General features: G+C 66.8%; 1 protein-coding gene across 1 annotated transcript; it reads right to left on the minus strand.

The window, feature by feature from the left end:
* Nucleotides 1-27216, minus strand: KDM6B (lysine demethylase 6B). The gene is made up of 25 exons (XM_063425284.1): nt 27097-27216; nt 26144-26249; nt 25287-25411; nt 23568-23677; nt 22534-23337; nt 21780-21875; nt 20861-21024; nt 19891-20019; nt 17890-17962; nt 16736-16917; nt 16169-16397; nt 15747-16055; nt 15180-15700; nt 14253-14379; nt 12936-13041; nt 11295-11500; nt 9540-9604; nt 8949-9017; nt 8166-8314; nt 7682-7796; nt 5830-6017; nt 4153-4294; nt 3577-3703; nt 842-1012; nt 1-248 (listed from the first exon to the last, which is right to left on the minus strand). The coding sequence occupies exons 3-25, from the start codon at nt 25405-25407 to the stop codon at nt 225-227; spliced, it is 4227 nt and encodes a 1408-aa protein (XP_063281354.1). The 5' UTR covers nt 25408-25411; nt 26144-26249; nt 27097-27216; the 3' UTR covers nt 1-224.

Raw genomic sequence — 27216 nt, forward strand, 5'->3', positions numbered from 1 at the left:
CACGCGGGGGGGGAGGGGCGGTGGGGGCGGGGCTCTGAAAATCGCTAGAAATCGGTTTTTGTAGAAAATCCGGAGTTTCCACCCAACCCCCCCCTCCCCCCGCGGTGGGGGAGGGGCGTCCCGGCCGTCCGGGGCGGTTTTGGGGCGATTTCTCCGCGAATAAATAAAAAGTGTTCGTGGGGGGAGGGGCAGGGGGAGCCCCGGGCCCCTCCCCCACCGGGGGCTCATCTGGGGGTCGGCGGCGTCACCTGGAGGGGGGAGGGGAGGGGGAGGGGTCACCTGGGCGGCCCCCACCCTGGGGACACCGGCAGGGGACGGTCCCTGCGCAGGTGTCCCCGTGGGGAGGGGTCCTGTGCCCACCCCGGGGGGTCGCTGCTGCCCAGGTGTGTCCCCAGGTGTCCCCAGGTGTGTCCCCACGTCCCCAGGTGTGTCCTGCTATCCCAGGTGTGTCCCCAGCTGTCCCAAGGTGTCCCCACATGTCCCTGTATGTCCCCAGGTGTGTTCCAGGTGTCCCCAGCCGTCCCCCGGTGTCCCCACCTGTCCCCATCCCTCACCAGGGTGAAGCCATCGTAGATCTGCATCAGCTCCTTGGTCTTGTACTGCCCCAGGTGTATCCCTGTGTGTCCCCAGGTGTCCCCGTGTGTCCCCAGCCATCCCCACCTGTCCCCAGGTGTCCCCAGGTGTCCCCAGGTGTCCCCAGGTGTGTCCCCAGGTGTCCCCAGGTGTCCCCGTGTGTCCCCAGCCATCCCCACCTGTCCCCAGGTGTCCCCAGGTGTGTCCCCAGGTGTCCCCAGGTGTCCCCAGGTGTCCCCAGGTGTCCCCAGGTGTCCCCAGCCCTCACCAGGGTGAAGCTGTCGTAGATGTGCATCAGCTCCTCGGTCTTGTACTGCTCGAGGACGATGACGCCGGCCAGGCCGGGCCCGCGGCGCCGCGCGCAGCCCTCGCAGTGCACCAGGTACGTGTTGCGCCCGCCCGTCTCGCTGGTCACAAACAGGATGTTGAACACCTCCACCTGCGGGAACAGCGGGCACCGGGGGCACAGGTGGGCACCGGGGGCACAGGTGGGCACCGGGGGCACAGGTGGGCACAGGTGGGCACCGGGGGCACAGGTGGGCACCGGGGGCACAGGTGGGCACCGGGGGCACGGACGGGCAGGGGTCACTGAGGGGCACATGTGGGCACCGAGGGGCACAGGTGGGCATCGAGGGGCACAGGTGGGTAGAGGTCACCGGGGGCGGGGATGGGCAGAGGTCACCAGGGGCACGGGTGGGCACCGAGGGGCACAGGTGGGCACCGGGGGCACAGGTGGGCACCGGGGGCACAGGTGGGCACAGGTGGGCACCGGGGGCACAGGTGGGCACAGGTGGGCACCGGGGGGCACGGACGGGCAGGGGTCACCGAGGGGCACAGGTGGGCAGAGGAATGGGCAGGGACAGGCAGGGATCACCGAGAGGCAGGGACAGGTAGAGGTCACCGAGGGGCACAGGTGGGCAGCAGTCACTGGTGGGCAGGGGGCACCAAGGGGCAAAGGTCACCGAGGGGCACAGGTGGGCACCAGGGGCACAGGTGGGCAGAGGAACGGGTAGGGACAGGCAGAGGTCACTGGGGGGCAAAGGTCACCGGGGGCACTGATGGGCACCGAGGGCACAGGTGGGCAGAGATCACCAAGGGGCAAATGTCACTGACGGGCAGGGACAGGCAGTGGTCACTGGTGGGCAGGGAATGGGCAGTGGAACGGGCAGTGGTCACCAAGGGCCAGGGACAGGTAGAGGTCACCAAGGGGCACAGGTGGGCACGGGTCACCGAGGGGCAAAGGTCACCGAGGGGCACAGGTGGGCAGAGGTCACTGAGGGGCAGGGACAGGTAGAGGTCACCGAGGGGCAGAGGTCACCGGGGACAGGGACAGGTAGAGGTCACCGGGGCACAGACGGGCAGGGGGCACCAAGGGGCAGGGGACAGGCAGGGGTCACTGATGGGCAGGGATGGGCAGTGGTCACCGAGGGGCACAGGTGGGCAGGGGTCACCAGTGGGCAGGGGATGGGCAGAGGTCACCAAGGGACAGGGATGGGCAGGGATAGGCAGGGGTCACTGAGGGGCAGCAGTCACCAATGGGCACAGGTGGGCAGTGGTCACCAAGGGGCAGGGACGGGCAGTGGCCATGGGGACAGGCAGAGGTCATTGAGGGGCTGCGGTCACCAAGGGGCACAGGTGGGCAGAGGGCACTGAGGGACAGGGACGGGCAGAGGTCACCGAGGGGCACGGGTGGATAGTGGTCACCAATGGGCAGAAGTCACTGGTGGGCACGGACGGGCAGTGGCCATGGGGACGGGCAGTGGCCATAGGGACGGGCAGTGGCCATGGGGACGGGCAGTGGCCATAGCAATGGTCAGTGCAATGGCCAAGGACAGCCCACGGCCATGGGGACGGGCAGGGACAGCCAACGGCCCTGACAGTGCCAGTGCCATGGCAGTGCCAGGCTGTGACATTGACAGTGCCAGTGCCATGGCAGTGCCAGGCTGTGACATTGACAGTGACAGTGCCATGGCAGTGCCAGGCTGTGACACTGACAGTGACAGTGCCAGTGCCTTGGCTGTGACACTGGCAGTGACAGTGTACAGTGACAGTGCCATGCCAGTGCCGGTGCTGTGGCTGTGACACTGGCAGCGCCCTGGCTGTGCTGGTGCCAGTGCCTCAGTTGTGACAGTGACAGTGCCCCGGCTGACAGTGACACACCCTGGCAGTGCCCCAGCTGTGACAGTGACAGTGCCCTGGCTGTGACAGTGGCAGTGCCTCGGCTGTGACAGTGACAGTGCCCTGGCTGTGACAATGACAGTGACAGTGCCCCGGCTGTGACAGTGACAGTGCCCCAGCTGTGACACCGGCAGTGCCCTGGCTGTGACAATGACAGTGACAGTGCTCTGGCTGTGACCCTGGCAGTGCCCCGGCTTTGACAGTGACAGTGACAGTGACAGTGACAGTGGCAGTGCCCCGGCTTTGACAGTGACAGTGACAGTGCCCCAGCTGTGACACTGGCAGTGCCCCGGCTGTGACAATGACAGTGACACTGCCCCGGCTGTGACAGTGACAGTGCCCCGGCTGTGACACTGGCAGTGCCCCGGCTTTGACAGTGACAGTGACAGTGCCCCAGCTTTGACAGTGACAGTGACAGTGCCCCAGCTGTGACACTGGCAGTGCCCCGGCTGTGACAATGACAGTGACACTGCCCCGGCTGTGACAGTGACAGTGCCCTGGCTGTGACAATGACAGTGACAGTGCCCCGGCTGTGACAATGACAGTGACAATGCCCTGGCTGTGCCGGTGCCCTGGCTGTGACAATGACAGTGACAGTTCCCTGGCTGTGACAATGACAGTGACAGTGCCCTGGCTGTGACCCTGGCAGTGCCCCGGCTTTGACAGTGACAGTGGCAGTGCCCTGGCTTTGACAGTGACAGTGACAGTGCCCCGGCTGTGACAATGACAGTGACAGTGCCCTGGCTGTGCCGGTGCCCTGGCTGTGACAATGACAGTGACACTGCCCCGGCTGTGCCGGTGCCGGTGCCGGTGCCGGTGACTCACGTCGCACTCGTTGCAGTAATACGCCGGCTCGTCCTTGACGCGGCCCTGGTACGCGATCTTCTTCCCCGCGCGCACCAGGCTCTCGCGCTGCACCTGGCAGTGCTTGATGGACTGCAGCAGGCAGTACCTGGGGGGGGACACACCCGGGTCACCTGGGGCACCTGCGGTCACCTGGGGCCATCTGGGGCCACCTGCGGTCACCTGGGGCCACCTGAGACCACCTGGGGCGGTGTCTCCAGGTGTCCCCAGGTGTGTCCCCGGGTGCCCCCAGGTGTGCCCAGGTGTGCCCAGATGTCCCCAGGTGCCCCTAGGTGTCCCCAGATGTCCCCAGGTGTCCCCAGGTGTGTCCCCGGGTGTGTCCCCAGGTGTGCCCAGGTGTCCCCAAGTGTGCCCAGGTGCCCCCAGATTTCCCCAGGTGCCCCAAGGCCATTCCCAGGTGTCCCCAGATGCCCTCAGGTGCACCCAGGTGTCCCCAGGTGTGTCCCCAGGCCATCCCCAGGTGCCCCCAGGTGTGTCCCCAGGTGTCCACAGGTGTGTCCCCAGGTGTCCCCAGGTGTGCCAGGTGTGTCCCCTCACTTGATCATCTTGTAGAGGTCGGGGTCGCTGATCTTGACGGTCCTGGCCACGTTCCAGCTCACGTGGATCATGGGCACGATGGACTTGACGTTCTTCACCTCGTTCCACTCGTAGCGCTCCAGGGCCAGCTGGTACTGGTACGCTGGGGACAGGGACAGGGGACACAGGGGACACCGGGGACACAGGGGACACCGGGGACACCGGGGACACCGGGGACACAGGGGACACAGGGGACACCGGGGACACCGGGGACACCAGGGACACAGGGGACAGGGATACGGACAGGGGACACCGGGGACACCGGGGACACCGGGGACACCGGGGACACAGGGGACACCAGGGACACAGGGGACACAGGGGACACAGGGGACACCGGGGACACAGGGGACACCGGGGACACAGGGGACACAGGGGACAGGGACAGAGGGGACAGGGACAGGGGGGACAGAAGGGACAGAGGGGACAGATAGAGGGGACAATGGGGACAGAGGGGACAGCGTTATGGCCACCACACTCCCCAGACCCCCAGACACCCTGTGCACCCCACACGCCCGGGATGTGTCCCCACTGTCCCCAGTATCCCCAGTGTCCCCAGTGTCCCCACTGTCCCCGATGTCCCCATGTCCCCAGTGCCTCCAGTATCCCCAGTATCCCCAGTGTCCCCAGTATCCCCAGTGTCCCCAGTGTCCCACTGTCCCCAATGTCCCCAGTATCCCCAGTATCCCCAGTATCCCCAGTGTCCCCAGTATCCCCAGTATCCCCAGTGTCCCCAGTGTCCCAATGTCCCCAGTATCCCCAGTGTCCCAGTATCCCCAGTGTCCCCAGTGTCCCCAGTGTCCCAATGTCCCCAATGTCCCCAGTGTCCCCAGTATCCCCAGTGTCCCCAGTATCCCCAGTATCCCCAGTGTCCCCAGTATCCCCAGTGTCCCCAGTGTCCCCAGTATCCCCAATGTCCCCAGTGTCCCCAGTGTCCCCAGTATCCCCAGTATCCCCGGTATCCCCAGTGTCCCCAGTGTCCCCAATGTCCCCAGTGTCCCCAGTATCCCCAGTATCCCCAGTGTCCCCAGGATCCCCAGTGTCCCCAGTGTCCCCAGTATCCCCAATGTCCCCAGTGTCCCCAGTATCCCCAGTATCCCCAGTATCCCCAGTGTCCCCAGGATCCCCAGTGTCCCCAGTGTCCCCAGTATCCCCAGTGTCCCCAGTATCCCCAGTGTCCCCAGTATCCCCAGTATCCCCAGTGTCCCCAGTATCCCCAGTGTCCCCAGTGTCCCCAGTATCCCCAGTATCCCCAGTATCCCCAGTGTCCCCAGTATCCCCAGTGTCCCCAGTATCCCCAGTATCCCCAGTGTCCCCAGTTCCCCCAGTGTCCCCAGTGTCCCCAGTGTCCCCAGTATCCCCAGTAGCCCCAGTATCCCCAGTGTCCCCAGTATCCCCAATGTCCCCAGTGTCCCCAATGTCCCCAGTATCCCCAGTATCCCCAGTGTCCCCAGTGTCCCCAGTGTCCCCAGTATCCCCAGTGTCCCCAGTATCCCCAGTATCCCCAGTATCCCCAGTGTCCCCAGTATCCCCAGTGTCCCCAGTATCCCCAGTATCCCCAGTGTCCCCAGTATCCCCAGTATCCCCAGTATCCCCAGTATCCCCAGTGTCCCCAGTGTCCCCAGTGTCCCCAGTCCTCACCGGTGAGCGGCCCCACGTTCCAGGCGATGTTGTTGCACCAGCCCGTGGCCTGCACCCAGTGCACGGTGCCGGCGTTGATCCACACCAGGTCGCCGGGGCGCTGCACGAACCGGTACACCGGGATGTTGGAGCGGTACAGGTCCTCCAGGATGGGCCACCACGAGCCCGTCAGGTAGTCCACGCCGTGCCTGCGCGGGGGCGTGGTCAGCGCTGGACACGCCCACTGCGGGACACGCCCACTGTGGGGCACACCCACTGGGACACGCCCACTGCGGGGCACGCCCCTTCCCGCCTATGGACACGCCCACTGTGGGGCACGCCCGCTGAGACACGCCCACCGAGACACGCCCACTGCAGGGCATGCCCACTGTGGGACACACCCACTGTGGGGCATGCCCGCTGAGACACGCCCACTGAGGGGCACGCCCGCTGAGACACGCCCACTGAGACACGCCCACTGGGACACGCCCACTGCGGGGCACGCCCACTGAGACACGCCCACTGCGGGCACGCCCCTTCCCGCCTATGGACACGCCCACTGCGGGGCGCGCCCACTGGGACACACCCACTGAGCCACGCCCACTGAGACACGCCCACTGCAGGGCACGCCTGCTGAGACACGCCCACAGACACGCCCACTGCGGGCACGCCCCTTCCCGCCTATGGACACGCCCACTGCGGGACACGCCCACTGCAGGGCACGCCCACTGTGGGACACACCCACTGTGGGACACGCCCACTGGGACACGCCCGCTGAGACACGCCCACTGCGGGGCACGCCCACTGTGGGGCACGCCTGCTGGGACACGCCCACTGTGGGACACACCCACTGTGGGGCACGCCTGCTGGGACACGCCCGCTGAGACACGCCCACTGTGGGGCACGCCCACTGGGACACGCCCACTGTGGGACACACCCACTGTGGGACACGCCCGCGGGGACACGCCCACTGAGCCACGCCCTTTCCCGCCTATGGACACGCCCACTGTGGGGCACGCCCGCTGAGACACGCCCACTAAGCCACGCCCACTGAGACACGCCCCTTCCCACCAACAGGCACGCCCACTGAGCCACGCCCACTGAGCCACGGCCAATGAGACACACTGAGCCACGCCCACTGAGCCACACCCACTGAGCCACGCCTACTGAACCATGCCCATTGAGCCACGCCCAGAGCCACACCCATTGAGCCACACCCATTGAGCCACACCCATTGAGCCACGCCCCTTCCCACCACACCTTGAGCACCTCGAGCACCTCCACAGTGATGGAAGAGGGGGATGGCCACGCCCACTGCACTTGGACACGCCCCCATGTGGCCACACCCACTACACTTGGACACGCCCCCATGTGGCCACACCCCTGCATTATCAGGACACACCCACTGACTCCACCCAGTAATTAACACTAATTATGGTTTGCTGGCTTCTTTATACACACTCCGCCCCTTTCCCCCTAGCCCCACCCCTTCATTTGCCCCGCCCCTTTTCCCCTAGCCCCCCTTTATTTGCCCCTCCCCTTTCCCTAAGCCCCACCCCTTTTCTCTTTAGCCCTTCCTGTTTTACCACAGCTCCTCCCCTTCCTGCAGACCCCGCCACTTTTCTGAGACCACACCCCCTTCCCTGAGCCCGCCCTCTTTTCTTCAGCCCCTCCCCTTTTCTGCAGGCTCCTCCCATTTTCCTAGACCCCTCCCCTTTCCCCAGGCCACGCCCACCCTTCACAGAAGGCTGAGATGGTCTCCCAGCAGTGCTGCCCCGATAGCCCCGCCCCTTTCACTGACCACGCCCTCTTTTAGGCAAACCACGCCCTCTTTTGTGCAAACCACGCCCCCTTTTATGCACGCCCCGCCCACCTGTCGCAGAAGGCCGAGATGGTCTCCCAGTAGTGCTCGTGCACCGCGAACCACTCGCAGTCGCCGGGGCCGATGTTGATGTTCACCGAGCAGAAGTTGTTGTTCTCCTGGTGGCCTGCGGGGGACACCGTCACAGGTGTGTCCCCAGGTGTCCCCAGGTGTGTCCCCAGGTGTTCCCAGGTGCGTCCCCAGGTGTGTCCCCAGGTGTTCCCAGGTGCGTCCCCAGGTGTGTCCCCAGGAGCGTCCCCAGGTGTCCCTAGGTATGTCCCCAGGTGTGTCCCCAGGTGCATCCCCAGGTGTGTCCCAGGTGTCCCCAGGTGTGCCCAGGTACCCCCAGGTGTGTCCCAGGTGTCCCCAGGTGTCCCCAGGTACCCCCAGGTGTGTCCCAGGTGTCCCCAGGTGTCCCCAGGTACCCCCAGGTGTGTCCCCAGGTGTCCCCAGGTGTGTCCCCAGGTGTCCCCAGGTGTGTCCCAGGTGCGCTCACCTGGCGTGCGGCTGCCGGGCACTTTCATGTAGAGCTGCACGGTGTTCATGCCCAGGATCGTGTGTCCCACGTGGCTTAGCATGTTCCCCGTGGAGGACACACGCATGAACGCCGGCAGCTTCAGCAGCTCCTGCAGCTGCGGCTTCCACCTGTGCAGGGGACAGCAGGGGACAGCGGTGTCACCTGGGGGGTGGCACCTGTCCCGGGGGGGGGTAACTGCCCCGGGGCGACGGGGGGCGGTCACCTCTGAGGGGCTGTGACCCCCCCATTGTCACCTCAGTGTCACCTGACAGAGGCTGTGACCCCCCAGTGTCACCTGAGAGAGGCTGTGACCCCCCCATTATCACCTCAGTGTCACCTGAGAGAGGCTGTGACCCCCCCATTGTCACCTCAGTGTCACCTGAGAGAGGCTGTGACCCCCCCCAGTGTCACCTGTGGGGTGGCAGCCACTTGGGAATGTCACCTGCCCCAAGATTCCCACACCCACCCTGTCACCTGCAAGTGGCCCTGACCCTTCCCACTGTCACCTCAGTGTCCCCAGTGTCACCCAGGGGTGTCCCCACCCCCCCAGTGTCACCCCATGTCACTCTGTGTCCCCAGTGCCACCCCGGTGTCCCCAGTGCCACCCCGGTGTCCCCCTGTCACCCCGGTGTCCCCCTGCCAGCCTGGTGTCCCAGTGCCACACCGGTGTCCCCAATGCCACACCGGTGTCACCCCGATGTTCCCCAGTCCCCCTGGTGCCACCCCAGTGTCCCAGTGCCACCGCGGTGTCCCCGGTGTCACCTCTTGGCGTCCGACAGGTCGATGTTGGTCCCGAACTTGATGATCTGGTGGGATTTCTGGTCGGGGGGGCTGGGGGGGACACGGGGTCACGGGGGGAGGGGACGTGTCACCCCTGCAGGGCTGGGGGACCCCCTGGGGACACCCTGGGGACACCCTGGGGACGCTGGGACCCTCCCAGTGACACCCTGGGGACATTGGGACCCCCCCCAGTGACACCCTGGGGACATTGGGACCCCCCCAGTGACACCCTGGGGACCTCTGGGGACATTGGGACCCCCCCAGTGCCACCCTGGGGACATTGGGACCCCTCCAGTGACACCCTGGGGACCCCTGGGGACGCTGGGCCCTCCCCCTGCGGTGGTGGCCCTGTCCCCCAGGATGTCCCCACGAGGGGACGGTGGCCCTGTCCCCAGGATGTCCCCCCACGGTGGTGGCCCTGTCCCCCAGGATGTCCCCCCACGGTGGTGGCCCTGTCCCCCAGGATGTCCCCACAAGGGGACGGTGGCCCTGTCCCCCAGGATGTCCCCACGAGGGGACGGTGGCCCTGTCCCCCAGGATGTCCCCACGAGGGGACGGTGGCCCTGTCCCCACCTGGGCGGGGTCTCGGTGGTGCTGTCGGGCTCCTCGGCCTCCTCATCCTCGCTGTCCTTGTCCTCCTGTGGGGACAACGTCACCCCGGTGTCACCTCAGCCCCTGCAGGTGTCACCTCAGCCCCTCCGGGTGTCACCTCAGCCCCTCCGGGCGCCGGGGGACACCTGGGGACACCCAGGAACTCCGGGGGACACTTGGGGACACCTGGGGACACTCCAGGACACACCCCGAGCACACCTGGGGACACTGCAGAGACACCAGGGGACACTTGGGGACACTCAGGGGACTCTTGGAGCTCCTTGGGGACACCAGGGGACAGCCTGGGGACACCTCAGGGACACTCAGGGATACCAGGGGACACTTGGGGACAGCCCAGGGACACTGGGCGTACCTGGCTGATGTCACAGGGTCACACCTGGTGTTTCCCCTGTCCCTGAGGTGTGTCCCCAGGTGTGTCCCCTGTCCCCAGGTGTGTCCCCTGTCCCCAGGTGTGTCCCCACGTGTCCCTGTCCCCTCCCCTCACCTGCAGGGACTCCTGGAAGGAGGACGCCTGGTACTGGGCGTACCTGGCTGATGTGTCAGGGTCACACCTGGTGTGTCCCCTGTGTGTCCCCTGTCCCCAGGTGTGTCCCCAGGTGTCCCTGTCCCCTCCCCTCCCCTGCAGGGACTCCTGGAAGGAGGACGCCTGGTACTGGGCGTACCTGGCTGATGTGTCAGGGTCACACCTGGCGTGTCCCCTGTCCCTGAGGTGTGTCCCCAGGTGTGTCCCCTGTCCCTGAGGTGTGTCCCCTGTGTGTCCCTGTCCCCAGGTGTGTCCCTGTCTCACCTGCAGGGACTCCTGGAAGGAGGATGCCTGGTACTGGGCGTACCTGGCTGATGTCACAGGGTCACACCTGGAGTGTCCCCTGTCCCTGAGGTGTGTCCCCAGGTGTGTCCCCAGGTGTGTCCCCGTCTCACCTGCAGGGACTCCTGGAAGGAGGACGCCTGGTACTGCGCGTACTTGGCGATGGTGGTGTGGGACCTGCTGCTCTCGCAGGGCCACACCTGGTGTGTCCCCTGTCCCTGAGGTGTGTCCCCAGGTGTGTCCCCTGTCCCCAGGTGTGTCCCTGTCCCCAGGTGTGTCCCTGTCTCACCTGCAGGGACTCCTGGAAGGAGGACGCCTGGTACTGGGCGTACCTGGCTGATGTGTCAGGGTCACACCTGGCGTGTCCCCTGTCCCTGAGGTGTGTCCCCTGTGTGTCCCCAGGTGTGTCCCCAGGTGTGTCCCTGTCCCTGTGGCTGTCCCCAGGTGTGTCCCCTGTCCCCAGGTGTGTCCCTGTCCCCAGGTGTGTCCCTGTCTCACCTGCAGGGACTCCTGGAAGGAGGACGCCTGGTACTGGGCGTACCTGGCTGATGTCACAGGGTCACACCTGGCCCATGCCCTGTCCCCAGGTGTGTCCCCTGTGTGTCCCCAGGTGTGTCCCTGTCCCTGTGGCTGTCCCCAGGTGTGTCCCTGTCCCCAGGTGTGTCCCTGTCCCCTCCCCTCACCTGCAGGGACTCCTGGAAGGAGGACGCCTGGTACTGCGCGTACTTGGCGATGGTGGTGTGGGACCTGCTGCTCTCGCAGGGCCACACCTGGCGTGTCCCCTGTCCCTGAGGTGTGTCCCCAGGTGTGTCCCCTGTCCCTGAGGTGTGTCCCCTGTGTGTCCCCTGTTCCCAGGTGTGTCCCCTGTCCCCAGGTGTGTCCCCAGGTGTGTCCCCGTCCCCTCCCCTCACCTGCAGGGACTCCTGGAAGGAGGACGCCTGGTACTGGGCGTACTTGGCGATGGTGGTGTGGGACCTGCTGCTCTCGCAGGGCCACACCTGGCGCGTCCCCGACAGGTCCCAGTTCTGGTCCGAGGGCTGCTGCACCTGCGTGCGCACCTCCACAGCGTGCTCGCCGCTGGCCTCCACCAGGGTCTTGGTGCTGAACAGGCCCAGGTCTGCAAAAATGGGGGGGATTTTGGGTTTTTGGGGGGTCCCAGGGGGTCAGGGGGCTGCCATGGGGACAGGGACAGGGACAGGGGACAGGGATGGGGACAGGAAGGGTCCTGAGGGGACAGGGACAGGTGCAGGGACAGGGACAGGGGTCTCCAGCAGGGTCTTGGTGCTGAACAGCCCCAGCTCTGCCAAAAATGGGGGAGTTTGGGACATTTTGGGGGTCCCCAGGGGGGTCAGGGGACAGGGACAGGGACAGGGACAATGGCTGGGGACAATGGCTGGGGACAGGGACAGGAGACAGGGACAGGGGACAGGGACAGGTGCAGGGGACTCCAGCAGGGTCTTGGTGCTGAACAGCCCCAGGTCTGCAGAAATGGGGGGATTTTGGGTTTTTGGGGGTCCCCAGGGGGGTCAGGGGGATGGGAAAGGGACAGGAAGGGTCCTGAGGGGACAGGAACAGGGGACAGGGACAATGGTGGGGACGGGGACAGGGACAGGGACAGGGACAGGGGGTCTCCACCAGGGTCTTGGTGCTGAACAGCCCCAGGTCTGCAGAAATGGGGGGATTTGGGGATTTTGGGGGTCCCCAGAGTGGAAGGGGTCCCACGGGGGGGAGGCAGGGACAGGGGACAGGGACAGGGACAGGGACAATGGCTGGGGACAGGGACAGGTGCAGGGGTCTCCACCAGAGTCTTGGTGCTGAACAGCCCCAGGTCTGCAGAAATGGGGGGATTTGGGGATTTTGGGGGGTCCCCAGGGGGTCAGGGGGGACAGGAAGGGTCCTGAGGGGACAGGGACAGGGATGGGGACAATGGATGGGGACAGGGACACAGGGACAGGGAGAGGGACAGGGATGGGGACAATGGCTGGAGACAGGGACAAGGGGTCTCTAGCAGGGTCTTGGTGCTGAACAGCCCCAGGTCTGCCAAAAACGGGGCAATTTGGGATTTTGGGGGGTCCCCAGGGGGGTCAGGGGGCTGCCATGGGGACAGGGACAGGGACAGGTGCAGGGACAGGGGACAGGGATGAGGGTTTGGGGGCCATTTTGGGGTATTTTTGGGTGTTTTTCAGGGATTTTTGGGTGTTTTTGGGGTTTTGTGTCACTCACTGAGGTGCAGGGACCCCGCCAGCCCGCGGATCACCGTGATCGGGTTCTTGGGGGTGGTTTTGGGGTATTTTGGGCTGTTTTTGGGGTATTTTTGGGTGGTTTTTTTGGATTTTGGGGTATTTTTGGGTGTTTTGGGGTGTTTTTCAGGGATTTTGTGTCACTCACTGAGGCGCAGGGACCCCGCCAGCCCGCGGATCACCGTGATCGGGTTCTTGGGGTGTTTTTCAGGGATTTTTGGATATTTTTGGGGTGTTTTGGGGTGGGTTTTTTGGATTTTGGGGTGTTTTGGGGTGTTTTTGGGGTGTTTTTCAGGGTTTTGTGTCACTCACTGAGGCGCAGGGACCCCGCCAGCCCGCGGATCACCGTGATCGGGTTCTTGGGGTCGGTGCAGAACTGCAGCAGCACCGGTGAGAAGGCATCGCGCTTGCTCTCCAGCTGGGCGGGAACAGCGGCGGCCAATCAGCGAACGCCGCCCTCAGGAAGGGACCAATCAGCGACCGCCGCCCTCAGGCAGGGACCAATCAGCGACCGCCGCCCTCAGGCAGGGACCAATCAGCGACCGCCGCCCTCAGGCAGGGACCAATCAGCAACCGCCGCCCTCAGGCAGGGGCCAATCAGCACCCGGCAAAAGAACCAATCACAGCACAGCGCCCTCACGCACAGACCAATCAGGGCCCAGCACCCTCATGCAGGGACCAATCACAGCCCGACACCTCCGCTGCAACAACCAGCTCAGCGGCCAATCAGGATGCAGATAGTTAGGACCATCAGCCAATCAGATTGCAGATGGTCTGGTTCGCCATTCACCAGCCAATGGGGATTCAGGTAGGCCAACCAGCCGGCCAATCAGTGCTGAGATGGTTTGTCTGGCCAGCCAATCAGGATTGAAAGGCCATGAGCCGGCAGCCAATCAGCAGCAGGATTCACTGGGAAATGCCCTCACCCACCAGCCAATCAGCACTAGGGAGGCCCCACCCAGCAGCCAATCAGAGGGGGAGTCTCCTGTCCCATCAGCCAATCAGGGCTGCTCTGGCAGATGCATCCCCTTCTGGCAGCCAATCAACGAAGAGCTGCCCATGACAGACTAATCAGGAGGGGAGGGATCCCGCCAGGAGCCAATCAGCAGAGAGAGGGGATCTGCCAGGCAGCCAATCAACAGCAAGGATGCCCAGGACCTTGGCTACCAGCCAATCAGGAGCGGGGACACCCTGGGATCCCCGGCAGGGAGCCAATCAGGAGGCAGAGGACCCATCCAGGGAGCCAATGAGCAGGCAGGGGACCCTGCCAGGCAGCCAATCAGCAGGCAGGGCCGCAGGCAGCAGCCAATCAGCAGGCAGGGCCCATGGGCAGCAGCCAATGAGAAGGCAGGGGACCCTGCCAAGCAGCCAATCAGCAGGCAGGGCCCACGGGTGGCGGCCAATGAGCAGGCAGGGCCCACGGGCAGCAGCCAATGAGCAGGCAGGGCCGCGGGCAGCAGCCAATCAGCAGGCAGGGCCCACGGGCAGCAGCCAATCAGCAGGCAGGGCCCACGGGCAGCAGCCAATCAGCAGGCAGGGCCCACGGGCAGCAGCCAATCAGCAGGCAGGGCTGTGAGCAGCAGCCAATCAGCAGACAGGGCCCGCGGGCAGCAGCCAATCAGCACTCACGTAGATGCTGGGCGTGGGCGGGTTGAGCTTGTCCCGCGGGAGCTGCTCGCGGGCGTCGATTCGCGGCTTCACCGACTGCGCCGGGCACAGGTACGACTCACGGAACGGCCCCTTCAGCCGCGCCTGCCTGCGGGGAGCGTCAGTGGGGACCCGGAACCGCCCAAAAACACCGCAAAACAACCCAAAAACACCCTGGAACGGCCCAAAAACACCCCCAAAACCAGCCCAAAACACCGCAAAACAACCCAAAAACACCCTGGAATGGCTCAAAAACGCCCCCAAAACATCCCGGAACACCCAAAAACATCCAAAACCACCCAAAACACCCTGAAACACCCCAAAAACACACCGGAACATCCCAAAAACACCCCAAAACCCCCAAAAACACCCTGAAACAACCCCAAAAACACCCTGGAACCCCCCAAAACACCCTGAAACCCCCAAAACCCCCAAAACACCCCGAAACAACCCCCAAAACACTCCAAAACACCCAAAACCACCCTGGAACCCACAAAACACCCCGAAACAACCCCAAAAACACCCCAAAATCCCCCAAACACCCAAAGTCACCCAAAAACACCCCAAAACAACCCCAAACCCTGCAGGGAGCTCCAAATGAACCCCCCAAGACCCTTCTGGGACCCCCAAAATCCCCCTGGGATTTCTCTAAACTTCTATAGGACCCCCAAAATCCCCCCGGGATTTTTCCAAACCTCTGTGGGACCCCCAAAATCCCCCCAGGATTTTTCCAAACCTCTGTGGGACCCCCAAAATCCCCCTGGGACCCCCCAAAATCCCCCTGGGATTTCTCTAAACTTCTATAGGACCCCCAAAATCCCCCCAGGATTTCTCTAAACCTCTCTGGGACCCCCCAAAATCCCCCCGGGACCCCCCCCCGGTTGCTCCGAGCCCCCTCCCCGCACTCACTTGCTGGCCCGCACCACCTCGGCGGCGCTGTGCCGGATCGTCAACTGAGCCAGCGGCAGCCCCCGGGGCTCCCCCACCTCCGAACCGACCCCGGGGTCCCCCCCGGGACCCCCCCCGAGCGCGGGGAGCCCCCCGGGACCCCCGGCCCCGCTCTCCACCTTGATCAGGCGGATTTTGAGCTCCTTGGGGGGCCCCTCGCCCAGCGAGCGCAGCTTCAGCAGATCAGCCGAGCTGACCAGGGCGGCCGGGGGGCCCGGGGGTCCCGGGGGGGGGTTTGGGGGAGCGCCCCCTTTTGTCTCCAGCTTTGGGGGGGCTCCCCCTTTCTCCTGCACGCCGGGGCTCTGCAGGTCGAGCGTGGCCAGCACGGGCCGGTCCCGTTCCCGTTGTTGCGGCTGCGGCGGCGGGCGGCGGCTCCTCCTTGCGGGGGGTGGCGGCGGCGGGGGGCCGCCCCGGCGGGGGTCGCGGTGCCGGGACGGGGGGGCGGCGGTGGCGGCGGCTGCCCGGGGCGGGGGGTCGCGGTGCTGGGGGGGGGTCTCAGGGGGGCAGGGGGGGCGCGGGCCGGCCCGCCTGCTCCGCCAGGGTCTCGCAGGCTCTGCTGATCTCCTCCAGCGCCTCCGACTCGCTGCGGCCCGGGGGGGGCGCGGGGGGCGGGCCCCAGGCGGGGGGCGAGGTAGAGATTTGGGGAGGGGGCGTGGGGGGGGCGCGGGGAAGGGGGGGAGGGTTTGGGGAGGGGTCCCGCGGGTTTTTCGGGGGGGGCTTTGCTGCTGTAAAACGGGGGCGGCGCTTTGGGGTCGTCCCGTTTGCCGAAGGGGTAAAGGGCGGGGGGGGCTCCGGGGGGTCCCCGTGGCCTGGGGGGGTCCCGAAGGGGGGGAGGGGCTTTGGGGCGGGCCAGGAGGGGAGGGGCGGGAGGGGGGGGTGGGGGAGGGGGTGGGGGTGGGGGAGGGGGGCGGGTGGGGGGAGGGGCGGCGCCCCCCTCATCCTCCTCCTGCCGGATGGACTTCGTCCAGCATCTTCATGATGTTGGCCAGGCCGTCGGGCAGGATCTTGGCGAACTCGGGGGGGTTCCTCGAATTGATCGTCCAAGGGGGGCGCCCCGAAATCGAAGAGGCGGGGGGGGGGGGCCCGGGAGGGTCGGAGGAAGGCGGGGGAGGGGGGGGTAAAGGTGGGGGGAGGGGGGCTCGGGGTGCGGGGGGGTGGGGGGAGGGGGCGGGGGGTGGTCTTTGGGAAGGAGACCCCCGAGGGGAGGGGGGGGGCTGGGGGCGGCGGGGGGGGGCGCGGGGGAGGTTCCTGAGGCGTCGGGGGGGGCTCTCGGAGAGGGGGGGGGGTGGGGAGGGGTCCCCAGCCAGAAATCGCTGGGGGGGGGTTGGTGGTGGTGGGGGAGGGGCTCCTCCTCCTCCTCCTCCTCCTCCTTGGCCGGGTAAGGGAAAGGGGGGGTGTGGGGGGCGCCCCCCCCCCCGTGCTGGGTGGTGCTGGTGGGGTCCGGGAAAGACCCCGGGGACCCCCCCAAAGGGGGATCGGCCCCCCCAGGGCCCCCCTTGGGTGGGGGTCCCCCGAACAGGATCTCGTCCAGGGGGTCGCCCCCGCCCGGCTCCTTCAGCCAGGGCAGGGGGGGCGGCTCGGGGGGGGCGCAGCAGGGGGGAGGGGCGGGGGGGGGGGCAGGTGGGGGGCGGGGACCCCCCCCGCTGGCCCCCCCCCGGCCCCCGGCGGCTCCGGGGGTTGGTACCGGGGGGTCGGGAGCCTGCGGGGACATTTGGGGACAAAGGGGGGAGGGGGGCATTAGTGAGATTCCGGAATGGGGGGGAGGGGTCCTGTGTCATCCCCCCCCCACCCAGTGCTCTCCGTGTCCCCCCCCATGTCCCAGTGTCCCCTTTCCCTCCCCCCAGCTCTGTGTCCCCAGTCCCAGTGTCCCCCCATATCCCAGTGTCCCCAATCCCAGTATCCCCCCTGTCCCAGTGTCCTTCCAGTCCCAGTGTCCCCCAGTCCCAGTGTCCCCCAGTCCCAGTGTCCCCCCAGTCCCAGTGTCCCCTTTCCCTCTCCCAGCTCTGTGTCCCCCCAGTCCCAGTGTCCCCCCATATCCCCAGTGTCCCCAATCCCAGTATCCCCCCTGTCCCAGTGTCCTCCCAGTCCCAGTGTCCTTCCAGTCCCAGTGTCCCCCAGTCCCAGTGTCCCCCCGTTCCCCAGTCCGTGTCCCCCCAATCCCAGTGTCCCCCAATCCCAGTGTCCCCAATCCCCCCCATGTCCCCCCCAGTCCCAGTGTCCCTCCATGTCCCTGTGTCCCCCCTGTCCCCCCATGTCCCCAATCCCAGTGTCCCCAGTCCCAGTGTCCCCAGTGTCCCCAGTCCCCCCCATGTCCCCCCAACCCCAGTGTCCCCAATCCCAGTCCCCCCAGTCCCACTCCCCCCAGTCCCCCCGTGTCCCCCCATGTCCCCAATCCCAATCCCAGTGCCCCCAGTCCCCCCCGTGTCCCCACTCATTGCACGGGGGCCGCGGGTGCTGGTGGTCCCCCCCAATCCCAGTGTCCCCAGTGTCCCCAGTGTCCCCATTCCCAGTCCCTCCCAGTGTCCCCAGTCCGGACTCACGGCGCGGGGGCCGCGGGTGCTGGTGGGCCGGGGGGGTGCCCGGGGGGGGGCACAAGGCACGCCGGTGGGCGCTGGTGAGCGGCTGGGGGGGGCGGGGGGCGCCGCCCCTCCCCCGCCCGCCCTAAGGTCACTTGGGAGGGGGCCCGGGGCACCGGCGGGGGAGGGGCGGGGCGGGGGAACGGGGGGGGCCACGAGGCGCTGCTCCTGCGGACAGACGGACACACGGACGGCGTTAGGGGGACAGGGGGACACACGGACGGCGTTAGGGGACAGGGGACACACGGACGGCGTTAGGGGACAGACGGACACACGGACGGCGTTAGGGGACAGGGGGACACACGGACCGGCGTTAGGGGACAGGGGGACATTGGGGGACAGACGGACACACGGACAGCGGTCAGGGGACAGACGGACACACGGACGGCGTTAGGGGACAGGGGGACACACGGACAGCGGTCAGCGGGACAGACGGACACACGGACAGCGTCAGGGGACAGACGGACACCACGGACAGCGTTAGGGGGACAGGGGGACACACGGACAGCGTTAGGGGACAGACGGACACACGGACAGCGTTAGGGGACAGGGGGACACACGGACAGCATTAGGGGACAGACGGACACCACGGACAGCGTTAGGGGACAGGGGGACACCACGGACAGCGGTCAGCAGGACAGACGGACACACGGCAGCGTTAGGGGGACAGACGGACACACGGACAGCGTTAGGGGACAGACGGACACACGGACAGCGTTAGGGGACAGACGGACACACGGACAGCGGTCAGCAGGACAGGGGGACACACGGACAGCGTTAGGGGACAGACGGACACCACGGACAGCGTTAGGGGACAGACGGACACACGGACAGCGGTCAGCAGGACAGGGGGACACACGGACAGCGTTAGGGGACAGACGGACACACGGACAGCGTTAGGGGACAGGGGGACACACGGACGGCGTTAGGGGACAGGGGGACACACGGACAGCGGTCAGCGGGACAGACGGACACACGGACAGCGTTAGGGGACAGGGGGGACACACGGACAGCGGTCAGCGGGACAGACGGACACACGGACAGCGTTAGGGGACAGGGGGACACACGGACGGCGTTAGGGGACAGACGGACACACGGATGGCATTAGGGGACAGACGGGACACACGGACAGCGTTAGAGGACAGACGGACACACGGACAGCGGTCAGCGGGACAGACGGACACACGGGACAGCGTTAGGGGACAGGGGGACACACGGACGGCGTTAGGGGACAGGGGGACACACGGATGGCATTAGGGGACAGACGGGACACACGGACAGCGTTAGGGGGACAGGGGGACACACGGACGGCGTTAGGGGACAGGGGGACACACGGACGGCGTTAGGGGACAGACGGACACACGGACAGCGGTCAGCGGGACAGACAGACACATCGGACAGCGTTAGGGGACAGACAGACACACGGACGGCGTTAGGGGACAGGGGGACATGGGGAGACAGAGGGACACACGGACAGCGGTCAGCGGGACAGACGGACACATGGATGGCGTTAGGGGACAGGGGGACATCAGGACAGACGGACAGCGGTTAGGGGACAGCGGGACAGATGGACAGAGGGGGGACAGGGGGACATTGGGGACAGAGGGAAACTGGGGACAGAGGGACAGCGGTCAGGGGACAGGGGACAGAGGGACAGAGGGACAGAGGGACATGGGGACAGAGGGACAGCGGTCAGCAGGACAGGGGGACATTGGGGGGGACAGAGGGACAGGGGGGACGGGGGGGGGGACAGGGGGGACAGTGGTCAGCGGGGGGGACTGAGGGGGGACACGGGGATGGGGGGGACACTGGGGGTGACACAAGGGACACACAGGTGACACAGGGGTGGTGACACAGGGTCGGTGACACCACAGGTGACAGGGGTGACCACAGGGGTGACACAGGGGTGACACAGGGGTGACACAGGGGTCAGTGACACAGGTGACACAGGGGTGACACAGGGGTCAGTGACACACAGGTGACACAGGGGTCAGTGACACAGGTGACACAGGGGGGGTGACACAGGGTCGGTGACACACAGGTGACACAGGGGGGTGACACAGGTGACACACAGGTGACACCCTCGGGGGTCCCACCTGTCTGTCCGGGGGTGCCCCGTGGCGCCGGGGGGGGCGCCCAGGCCTCGGCGGGGGGGGGGAGGGGGCTCCACAGCCCCGGGAACGGCGGGGGGGGGCCCGGGGGGGGGGCAGCGCCCCACAGCCCCCCTGGGGACAGCGGGGTCAGGGGGGCACCCGGGGGGGACCCCCAGTGCCCCCAGTGACCCCCCAGAGCCCCCCGGGACCCCCCCAGTGCCCCCAGTGCCCCCAGAGCCCCCCGGACCCCCCCCAGTGCCCCCCGGACCCTCCCAGAGCCCCCCAGTGATCCCCAGTGCCCCCAGAGACCCCCAGAGCCCCCCGGACCCCCCCAGTGCCCCCAGTGACCCCAGAGCCCACAGAGCCCCCGGGACCCCCCCAGTGCCCCCCGGACCCCCCCCAGTGCCCCCAGTGACCCCCAGAGCCCACAGTGTCCCCCCAGTGACCCCCCGGACCCCACAGAGCCTCCCGGACCCCCCCCCGAGCCTCCCAGAGCCCCCCAGAGCCCACAGTGCCCCCCAGACCCCTTTAATGCCCCACCAGAGACCCCAGACCTCCCCCAGAGCCCCCCATACCCATCAGTGCCCCCCAGACCCATTTCAGCCCCCCCGACCCCTCAGTGACCCCCAGAGCCCCCCCAGTGCCCCCTGGACCCCCCCAGTGACTCCCAGACCCCCCCAGTGCCCCCCCAGACCCCTTCAGTGACCCCCCTAGAGCCCCCAGACCCCCCCCAGTGGCCCCCCAGACCCATTTAAGCCCCCCAGACCCATTTCAGCCCCCCCAGACCCCACAGAGCCCCCCCAGACCCCACAGAGCCCCTCGGACCCCCCCAGTGCCCCCAGACCCCTTTAAAGCCCCCCCAGACCCCTCAGTGCCCCCCCAGACCCCTTTAACCCCCCCAGACCCCTTTAATCCCCCCCAGACCCCTTTAACCCCCCCAGACGCCCCCCCCCAGACCCCTCCCCTCCCCCACCTGGGGCTGCCGCTGCGGCGCCGTTTGAGGGGGGGTGGGCGCCTCCTCGGGGGGGGGGCGGGGGGGGCTGGGCGGGGGGGAGGGGCTGCCCCGCGGGGGGGTCGGGGGGGGCCGCCCCCCTCTTCAGCTGCGCCCCCCCCCCTTTTGGCCGGGAACGTCCTTTTCTGGGGGGGGGAGGGGAACTGGGGTGAGGGGGGGATTCGGGGGGGGGGGCGTCACCCCCAGCCCCCCATTCCCAGTGCTCCCCAGTGCTCCCAGTGCCCCCCTCCCCAAATTCCAACCCCCAAATCCCCCCATGATCCTCTCAGCCCCCCCAAAATCTTCCCAAAATTCCCCTAAAAACCCCAAAATCCCCCCAAAATCCCCAAAATTCCCTCCCAAAATCCCCAAAATCCCCTCCCAAAATTCCCCAAGCCCCCCAAAATTCCCCTAAATCCCCCAAAATCCCCTCCCCAGCCCCCAATCCCCCTTTAACACCCCAAAATTCCCTCCAAACACCCCCAAAATCCCCTCCCCCACCCCCTTTAACCCCAAATTTCCCCCAAACACCCCCAAAATCCCCTCCCCACCCCCTTTAACCCCAAATTTCCCCCAAACACCCCCAAAATCTCTCCCAATACCTTTAACACCCCCAATGCCCCTTGAACACCCCCAAAATCCCCTCCCAAAATCCCCTCCCCAGCCCCTCAAACCCCCCAAATCCCCCCCAAATCCCCCCCAGCCCCCAAATCCCCCCAAATTCCCCCCAAATCCCCCCCCAGCCCCCAAATCCCCCCCAAATCCCCCCCAGCCCATTTAACCCCCCCAAATCTCCCCCAAAATCCCCTCTGCAGCCCCCAATCCCCCTTTAACACCCCAAATCCCCCCCAGCCCCCCCAAATCCCCCCAAATCCCCTCCCCAGCCCCCAGCCCCCCTCACCTCGGGGTGCAGCAGGCTCCAGACCTGCTGGAGGGGGGGCAGGGCCCGGGCACGGGGGGGGGACACAGGGCCAGGGGGGAAACTCCAGAGCTGGGCCTGGGGACACGGGGACAGCTTGGGGACACGGGGACAGCTTGGGGACACCCCGGGGACACCCTCCAGGGGACATGGGGACACCTCAGGGACACCCCCTAGGGACACCCTGAGACACGGCGACACCTTGGGGACACCCCCAGGGATGTGGGGACAGCTTGGGGACACCCCCAGGGACACCTCAGGGTCACCCTGAGACACGGGGACACCCCCAGGGACATCCTGGGGTCACCCAAGGGACACAGGGACACCTCCAGTGTCACGCACAGGGGACACAGGGACACCCCAGGCTCACCCGTGGGGGGACAGGGACACCTCGGGGTGACACGGGGACACCCCGGGGTCACCCCACAGGGACCACAGGGACACCCTGGGGCCACCCATGGGGAGGAGACGGACACCTTAGGGTGACACAGGGACACCTCCAGTGACACCCCAAGGGACACAGGGACACCCTGGGGTCACCCCAAGGGACACAGGGACACACCAGTGTCACCCCAAGGGACACAGGGACACCCCAGTGTCACCCCGCAGGGACACCCCCGGGGTCACCCAGGGATGGGAACGCCGCCGCTGCCACCGGCTGTGACCACAGCTGTCCCCACCACCGCGGTGGCACCTCCTGTGTCCCCCCCAGCCCCGTCCCCCTCCGTGTCCCCACCTGCTGCAGGCGCCCGATGCGGGCGGCCATGTCCCCGCGGTGGCCCCCGATGACGTCCCCCGCGGTGGCCGATGTCCCCGGGCCGGTGGCCCACGTCCCCATGGCGGTGGCCGATGTCCCCCAGAGCGGTGGCCGATGTCCCCGGAGCGGTGGCTGATGTCCCCGGGGCGGTGGCCGATGTCCCCATGGCAGTGGCCCACATCTCCGTGGCGATGGCCAGTGTCCCCAGAGCGGTGGCCCATGTCCCCAAGCCGGTGGCCAATGTCCCCAGGGCGGTGGCCGATGTCCCCAGAGCGATGGCCCATGTCCCCAGGGCGGTGGCCCATGTCCCCGTGACGATGGCCGATGTCCCCCAGGCCGGTGGCTGATGTCCCCAGGCCGGTGGCCGATGTCCCCAGGATGGTGGCCCATGTCCCCATGGCGGTGGCCCACATCTCCGTGGCGGTGGCCAATGTCCCCAAGCCGGTGGCCAATGTCCCCAGGGCGGTGGCCGATGTCCCCAGGCCGGTGGCCGATGTCCCCGGGGCGGTGGCTGATGTCCCCGGGGCGGTGGCCGATGTCCCCAGGCCGGTGGGTGATGTCCCCAGGGCGGTGGCCGATGTCCCCAGAGCGGTGACCGATGTCCCCAGGCCGGTGGCCCATGTCCCCAGGCCGGTGGCCCATGTCCCCGGGCCGGTGGCCGCGGTGGCGCCCGTGGTGGCAGCTCGGTGGCTCGTCCAGCTCGGGGGTGGCCTCGGGCCCGGGGGGGTCCCAGGGCTGCAGAGCCCGGACACAGCCCGGGGGGGGGCTCCGGGGGGGGCCCGGGGGGCTCTGGGGGGACACAGAGGGGACATTGGGGACATCAGGGGACATTGGGGACACTGAGGGGACATGGGGACATTGGGGGGGGGGGCTCAGCCTCACAGGGACCACCCCAAAATGGGCATTTAGGGAAGGACAGGTGACACACCTGGGGGGACAGGTGACACATTTAGGGAAGGACGGGTGACACATTTAGGGGGGGACAGGTGACACATTTGGGGGTCCGCACTTACCCCGGGGGGTAGAAGGCCTTGTGGGGGAGGGGCGGGCCCCCATTCCCGCTGGGGGGGGGCGCCAGGTGGGGGGGGGGGCAGCGGCGCCGGCCCCGAGGCTGGAGGAGCACCTGGGGGGAGGGGCGGGGTGAGGGGGGACCCCCGGAAATGGGGGGAGACCCCCCAAAAGGGAGAGACCCCCCCTGGAAATGGGGAGACCTCCGGAAATGGGGAGACCCCCCCTCTAAAAAAGGGGGAGACCCCCGGAAAGGGGAGACCCCCCCCAAAATGGGGAAGACGCCCCCCCAGAAATGGGGGAGACCCTCCTGGGAAGGGGGAGACCCCTGAAAAGGAGAGACCCCCCCAAAATGGGGGAGACCCCCCTCTAAAAAAGGGGGAGACCCCCCGGAAAAGGGGGAGACCCCCAAACAGGGGAGAGACCCCCCAAAAAGGGGGGAGACCCCCCAAAAGGGAGAGACCCCCCCAAAAGGGAGAGACCCCCAGAAAGGGGGAGACCCCCCCTGGAAATGGGGGAGACCCCTCCGGAAAGGGGGGAAACCCTGGAAATGGGGGAGACCCCCCAAAAATGGAGAGACCCTCAGGGGATGGGGGAGACCCCCAAAAAGGGGAGACCCCCCCCCAAGAAAGGGGGGAGACCCCCAAAAAGGGGAGACCCCCAGGGGATGGGGGAGGAACCCCAGGGGATGGGGGAGACCCCCAAAAGGGGGGAGACCCCCAAAAAGGGGGAGAGCCCCCAGAAATGGGGAGACCCCCCCTCTAAAAAAGGGGGAGACCCCCGGAAAGGGGGAGACCCCCCAGAAATGGGGAGACCCCTGGAAATGGGGGAGACCCCCAAGGGATGGGCAGACCCCTCCCCAAATATGGGGATGCCTGGGCTGGGGGAGGGGCACTTGGGGGGTTAATTGGGGTTTAATGTGGGGGTTAATTGGGGTTTAATTGGGGTCAGTGGGGGTTTAATGGGGGGGTTAATTGGGGTTTAATGGGGGGGTTAATGGGGGGGTTAATTGGGGGGTTAATTGGGGTCAGTGGGGGGTTAATGGGGGGGTTAATTGGGGTTTTAATGGGGGGGTTAATTGGGGTTTAATTGGGGTCAGTGGGTGTTTAATGGGGGGGTTAATTGGGGTTTAATGGGGGGGATAATTGGGGTTAATTGGGGTTAATGGGGGGGTTAATGGGGAGTTAATTTGGGTTAATTGGGGTTTAATGGGGGGTTAATTGGGGTTAATTTGGGTCAGGGGGAGTTAATTGGGTTAATTGGGGTTAACTGGGGTCAGTGGGGGTTTAATGGGGGCGTCAGTTAGGGGTCAGTGTAGGGGTCAGGGGGGGTCACTTAGGGGTCAGTGGGGTCAGTGTAGGGGTCAGTTGGGGTCACTTAGGGTCACTTAGGGGGTCACTTGGGGGGTCAGGGGTCGTACCTGGGGGGCGGCAGCCAGGCCCGGAGGGGGCAGTGTGGGGTCAGTTGAGGGTCAGGGGGGGTCACTTAGGGGTTAGTTAGGGGTCAGGGGGTCACTTTGGGGTCACTTTGGGGTCAGTTGGGGGTCACTTAGGGGTCAGGGGGGTCACTTAGGGGTCACTTAGGCGTCAGGGGTCTCACCTGGGGGGCGGCAGCCAGGCCCGGAGGGGGCAGTGTGGGGTCAGTGTGGGGGTCAGGGGGGTCACTTAGGGGTTAGTTAGGGGTCAGGGGGGTCACTTAGGGGTCACTTGGGGGTCAGACCGTACCTGGGGGGCGGCAGCCAGGCCCGGGGGGGCAGCCGGCCCAGCCCCCGCCGCAGCCCAGGCTCCCCACGGCGAAGGGGTCCCGTCCGGCCCGGCCCCCCAGGGGCTCCACGGCGCGATGCATCGGCCTGGGGGGCACCGGGGGTGAGGGGCTGCCCCATGGAGCCGCCCCGGACCCACGGATCCCTTAAACTGCCCCACGGACCCGCCCCGGCCCCACGGACCCGCCCTGGACCCCCAGATCCATCCCACAGATCCATCCCTGCCCCACAGACCCGCCCCGGACCCACGGATCCATCCCACGGATCCATCCCTGCCCTGCGGATCCATCCCTGCCCCACGGACCTGCCCCGGACCCACGGATCCATCCCTGCCCACGGATCTGCCCCAGACCCACAGATCCATCCACGGATCCATCCCTGCCCCATGGACCCGCCCCGGACCCACAGATCCCTTAAACAACCCCACAGATCCAACCCTGCCCCACGGATCCCTTAAACAGCCCCACAACCGCCAGACCCAGACCCACAGACCCCAAAAACAGCCCCATAACACCCCAAACCACCCCAAACCATCCCAAGACCCGCAAAACAGCCCCATAGACCCTGAAACCCACCCCAAACCACCCCTACAACCATTTAAACAGCCCCATAACCCCAAACCAGCCCCACAACCCCCAAACCCAGACCCACAGACCCCCAAACCACCCCCATAGACCCACCAAACCCACCCCAAACCACCCCTACAACCCCAAAACAGCCCCAAGACCCCCAAACCATCCCTATAAGCCCCAAACCACCCCCAAGACCCCCAACCCCACCCCCAAACCCCCCTCCCAGCCCCCCCAGGCCCCCACTCACCACTCGTGGGGCGGGGGAGGGCTGGGTCCCCCCGCAGCCCCCCCGTGGGGGGGGGGAGGGGGCGGCTGCTGGGCGGGGGCGGCCCCTCCCTCACTGCCGCATTCACCTGGGGACAGGTACGGGCGCTCAGGGGCACCCACGGGCACCGGGGCACCTGTGGGTACCTGTGGGTACCTGTGGGGCACCTGGGGGCACCTGTGGGGCACCTGTGGGTACCTGTGGGGAACCTGTGGGACACCTGTGGGGCACCTGTGGGGCACCTGTGGGGAACCTGGGGGCACCTGTGGGGCACCTGTGGGTATCTGTGGGGCACCTGTGGGTACCTGTGGGCACCTGTGGGTATCTGTGGGGCACCTGTGGGTACCTGTGGGACACCTGTGGGGAACCTGTGGGCACCTGTGGGTACCTGTGGGGCACTTGTGGGACACCTGTGGAACCTGTGGGCACCTGTGGGGCACCTGTGGGGCACCTGTGGGGCACCTGTGGGCACCTGTGGGCACCTGGGGGGCACCTGGGGGGAACCTGTGGGTACCTGTGGGGCACCTGTGGGCACCTGGGGGCACGCTGGGGGGAACCTGTGGGTACCTGTGGGTACCTGTGGGTACCTGTGGGTACCTGTGGGGCACCTGTGGGTACCTGTGGGTACCTGTGGGGCACCTGTGGGGCACCTGTGGGTACCTGTGGGGCACCTGTGGAGCACCTGGGGGCACCTGGGGGCACTTGTGGGTACCTGTGGGGCACCTGTGGGCACTTGTGGGTACCTGTGGGTACCTGTGGGGTACCTGTGGGTACCTGTGGGGCACTTTCAGGGCATTTTAAGGGGCACTTTCAGGGCATTTTTAGGGGCCGTTCCGAGGCTCCGCCCCCCGCGGGAGGGGGCGGGCCATGTCGCGATGTCCCCCGCCCCCCTCGACCCAGGCCCCGCCCCCTCGACCCCGGCCCCGCCCCCTCACCGATGCCGCGACACTCTCCAGGAACCGGCCAATCACAGCGCGCCTCTCGCCTGGCAGCCAATCATCGCTCCCTTCCGGCTCTGGCTCAGCCTGAGGGTGACCAATGGAGAGAGGGGTCAG

Source organism: Prinia subflava, unplaced genomic scaffold (genome assembly GCF_021018805.1).
Source record: "Prinia subflava isolate CZ2003 ecotype Zambia unplaced genomic scaffold, Cam_Psub_1.2 scaffold_63_NEW, whole genome shotgun sequence".
Taxonomy (NCBI): domain Eukaryota; kingdom Metazoa; phylum Chordata; class Aves; order Passeriformes; family Cisticolidae; genus Prinia; species Prinia subflava.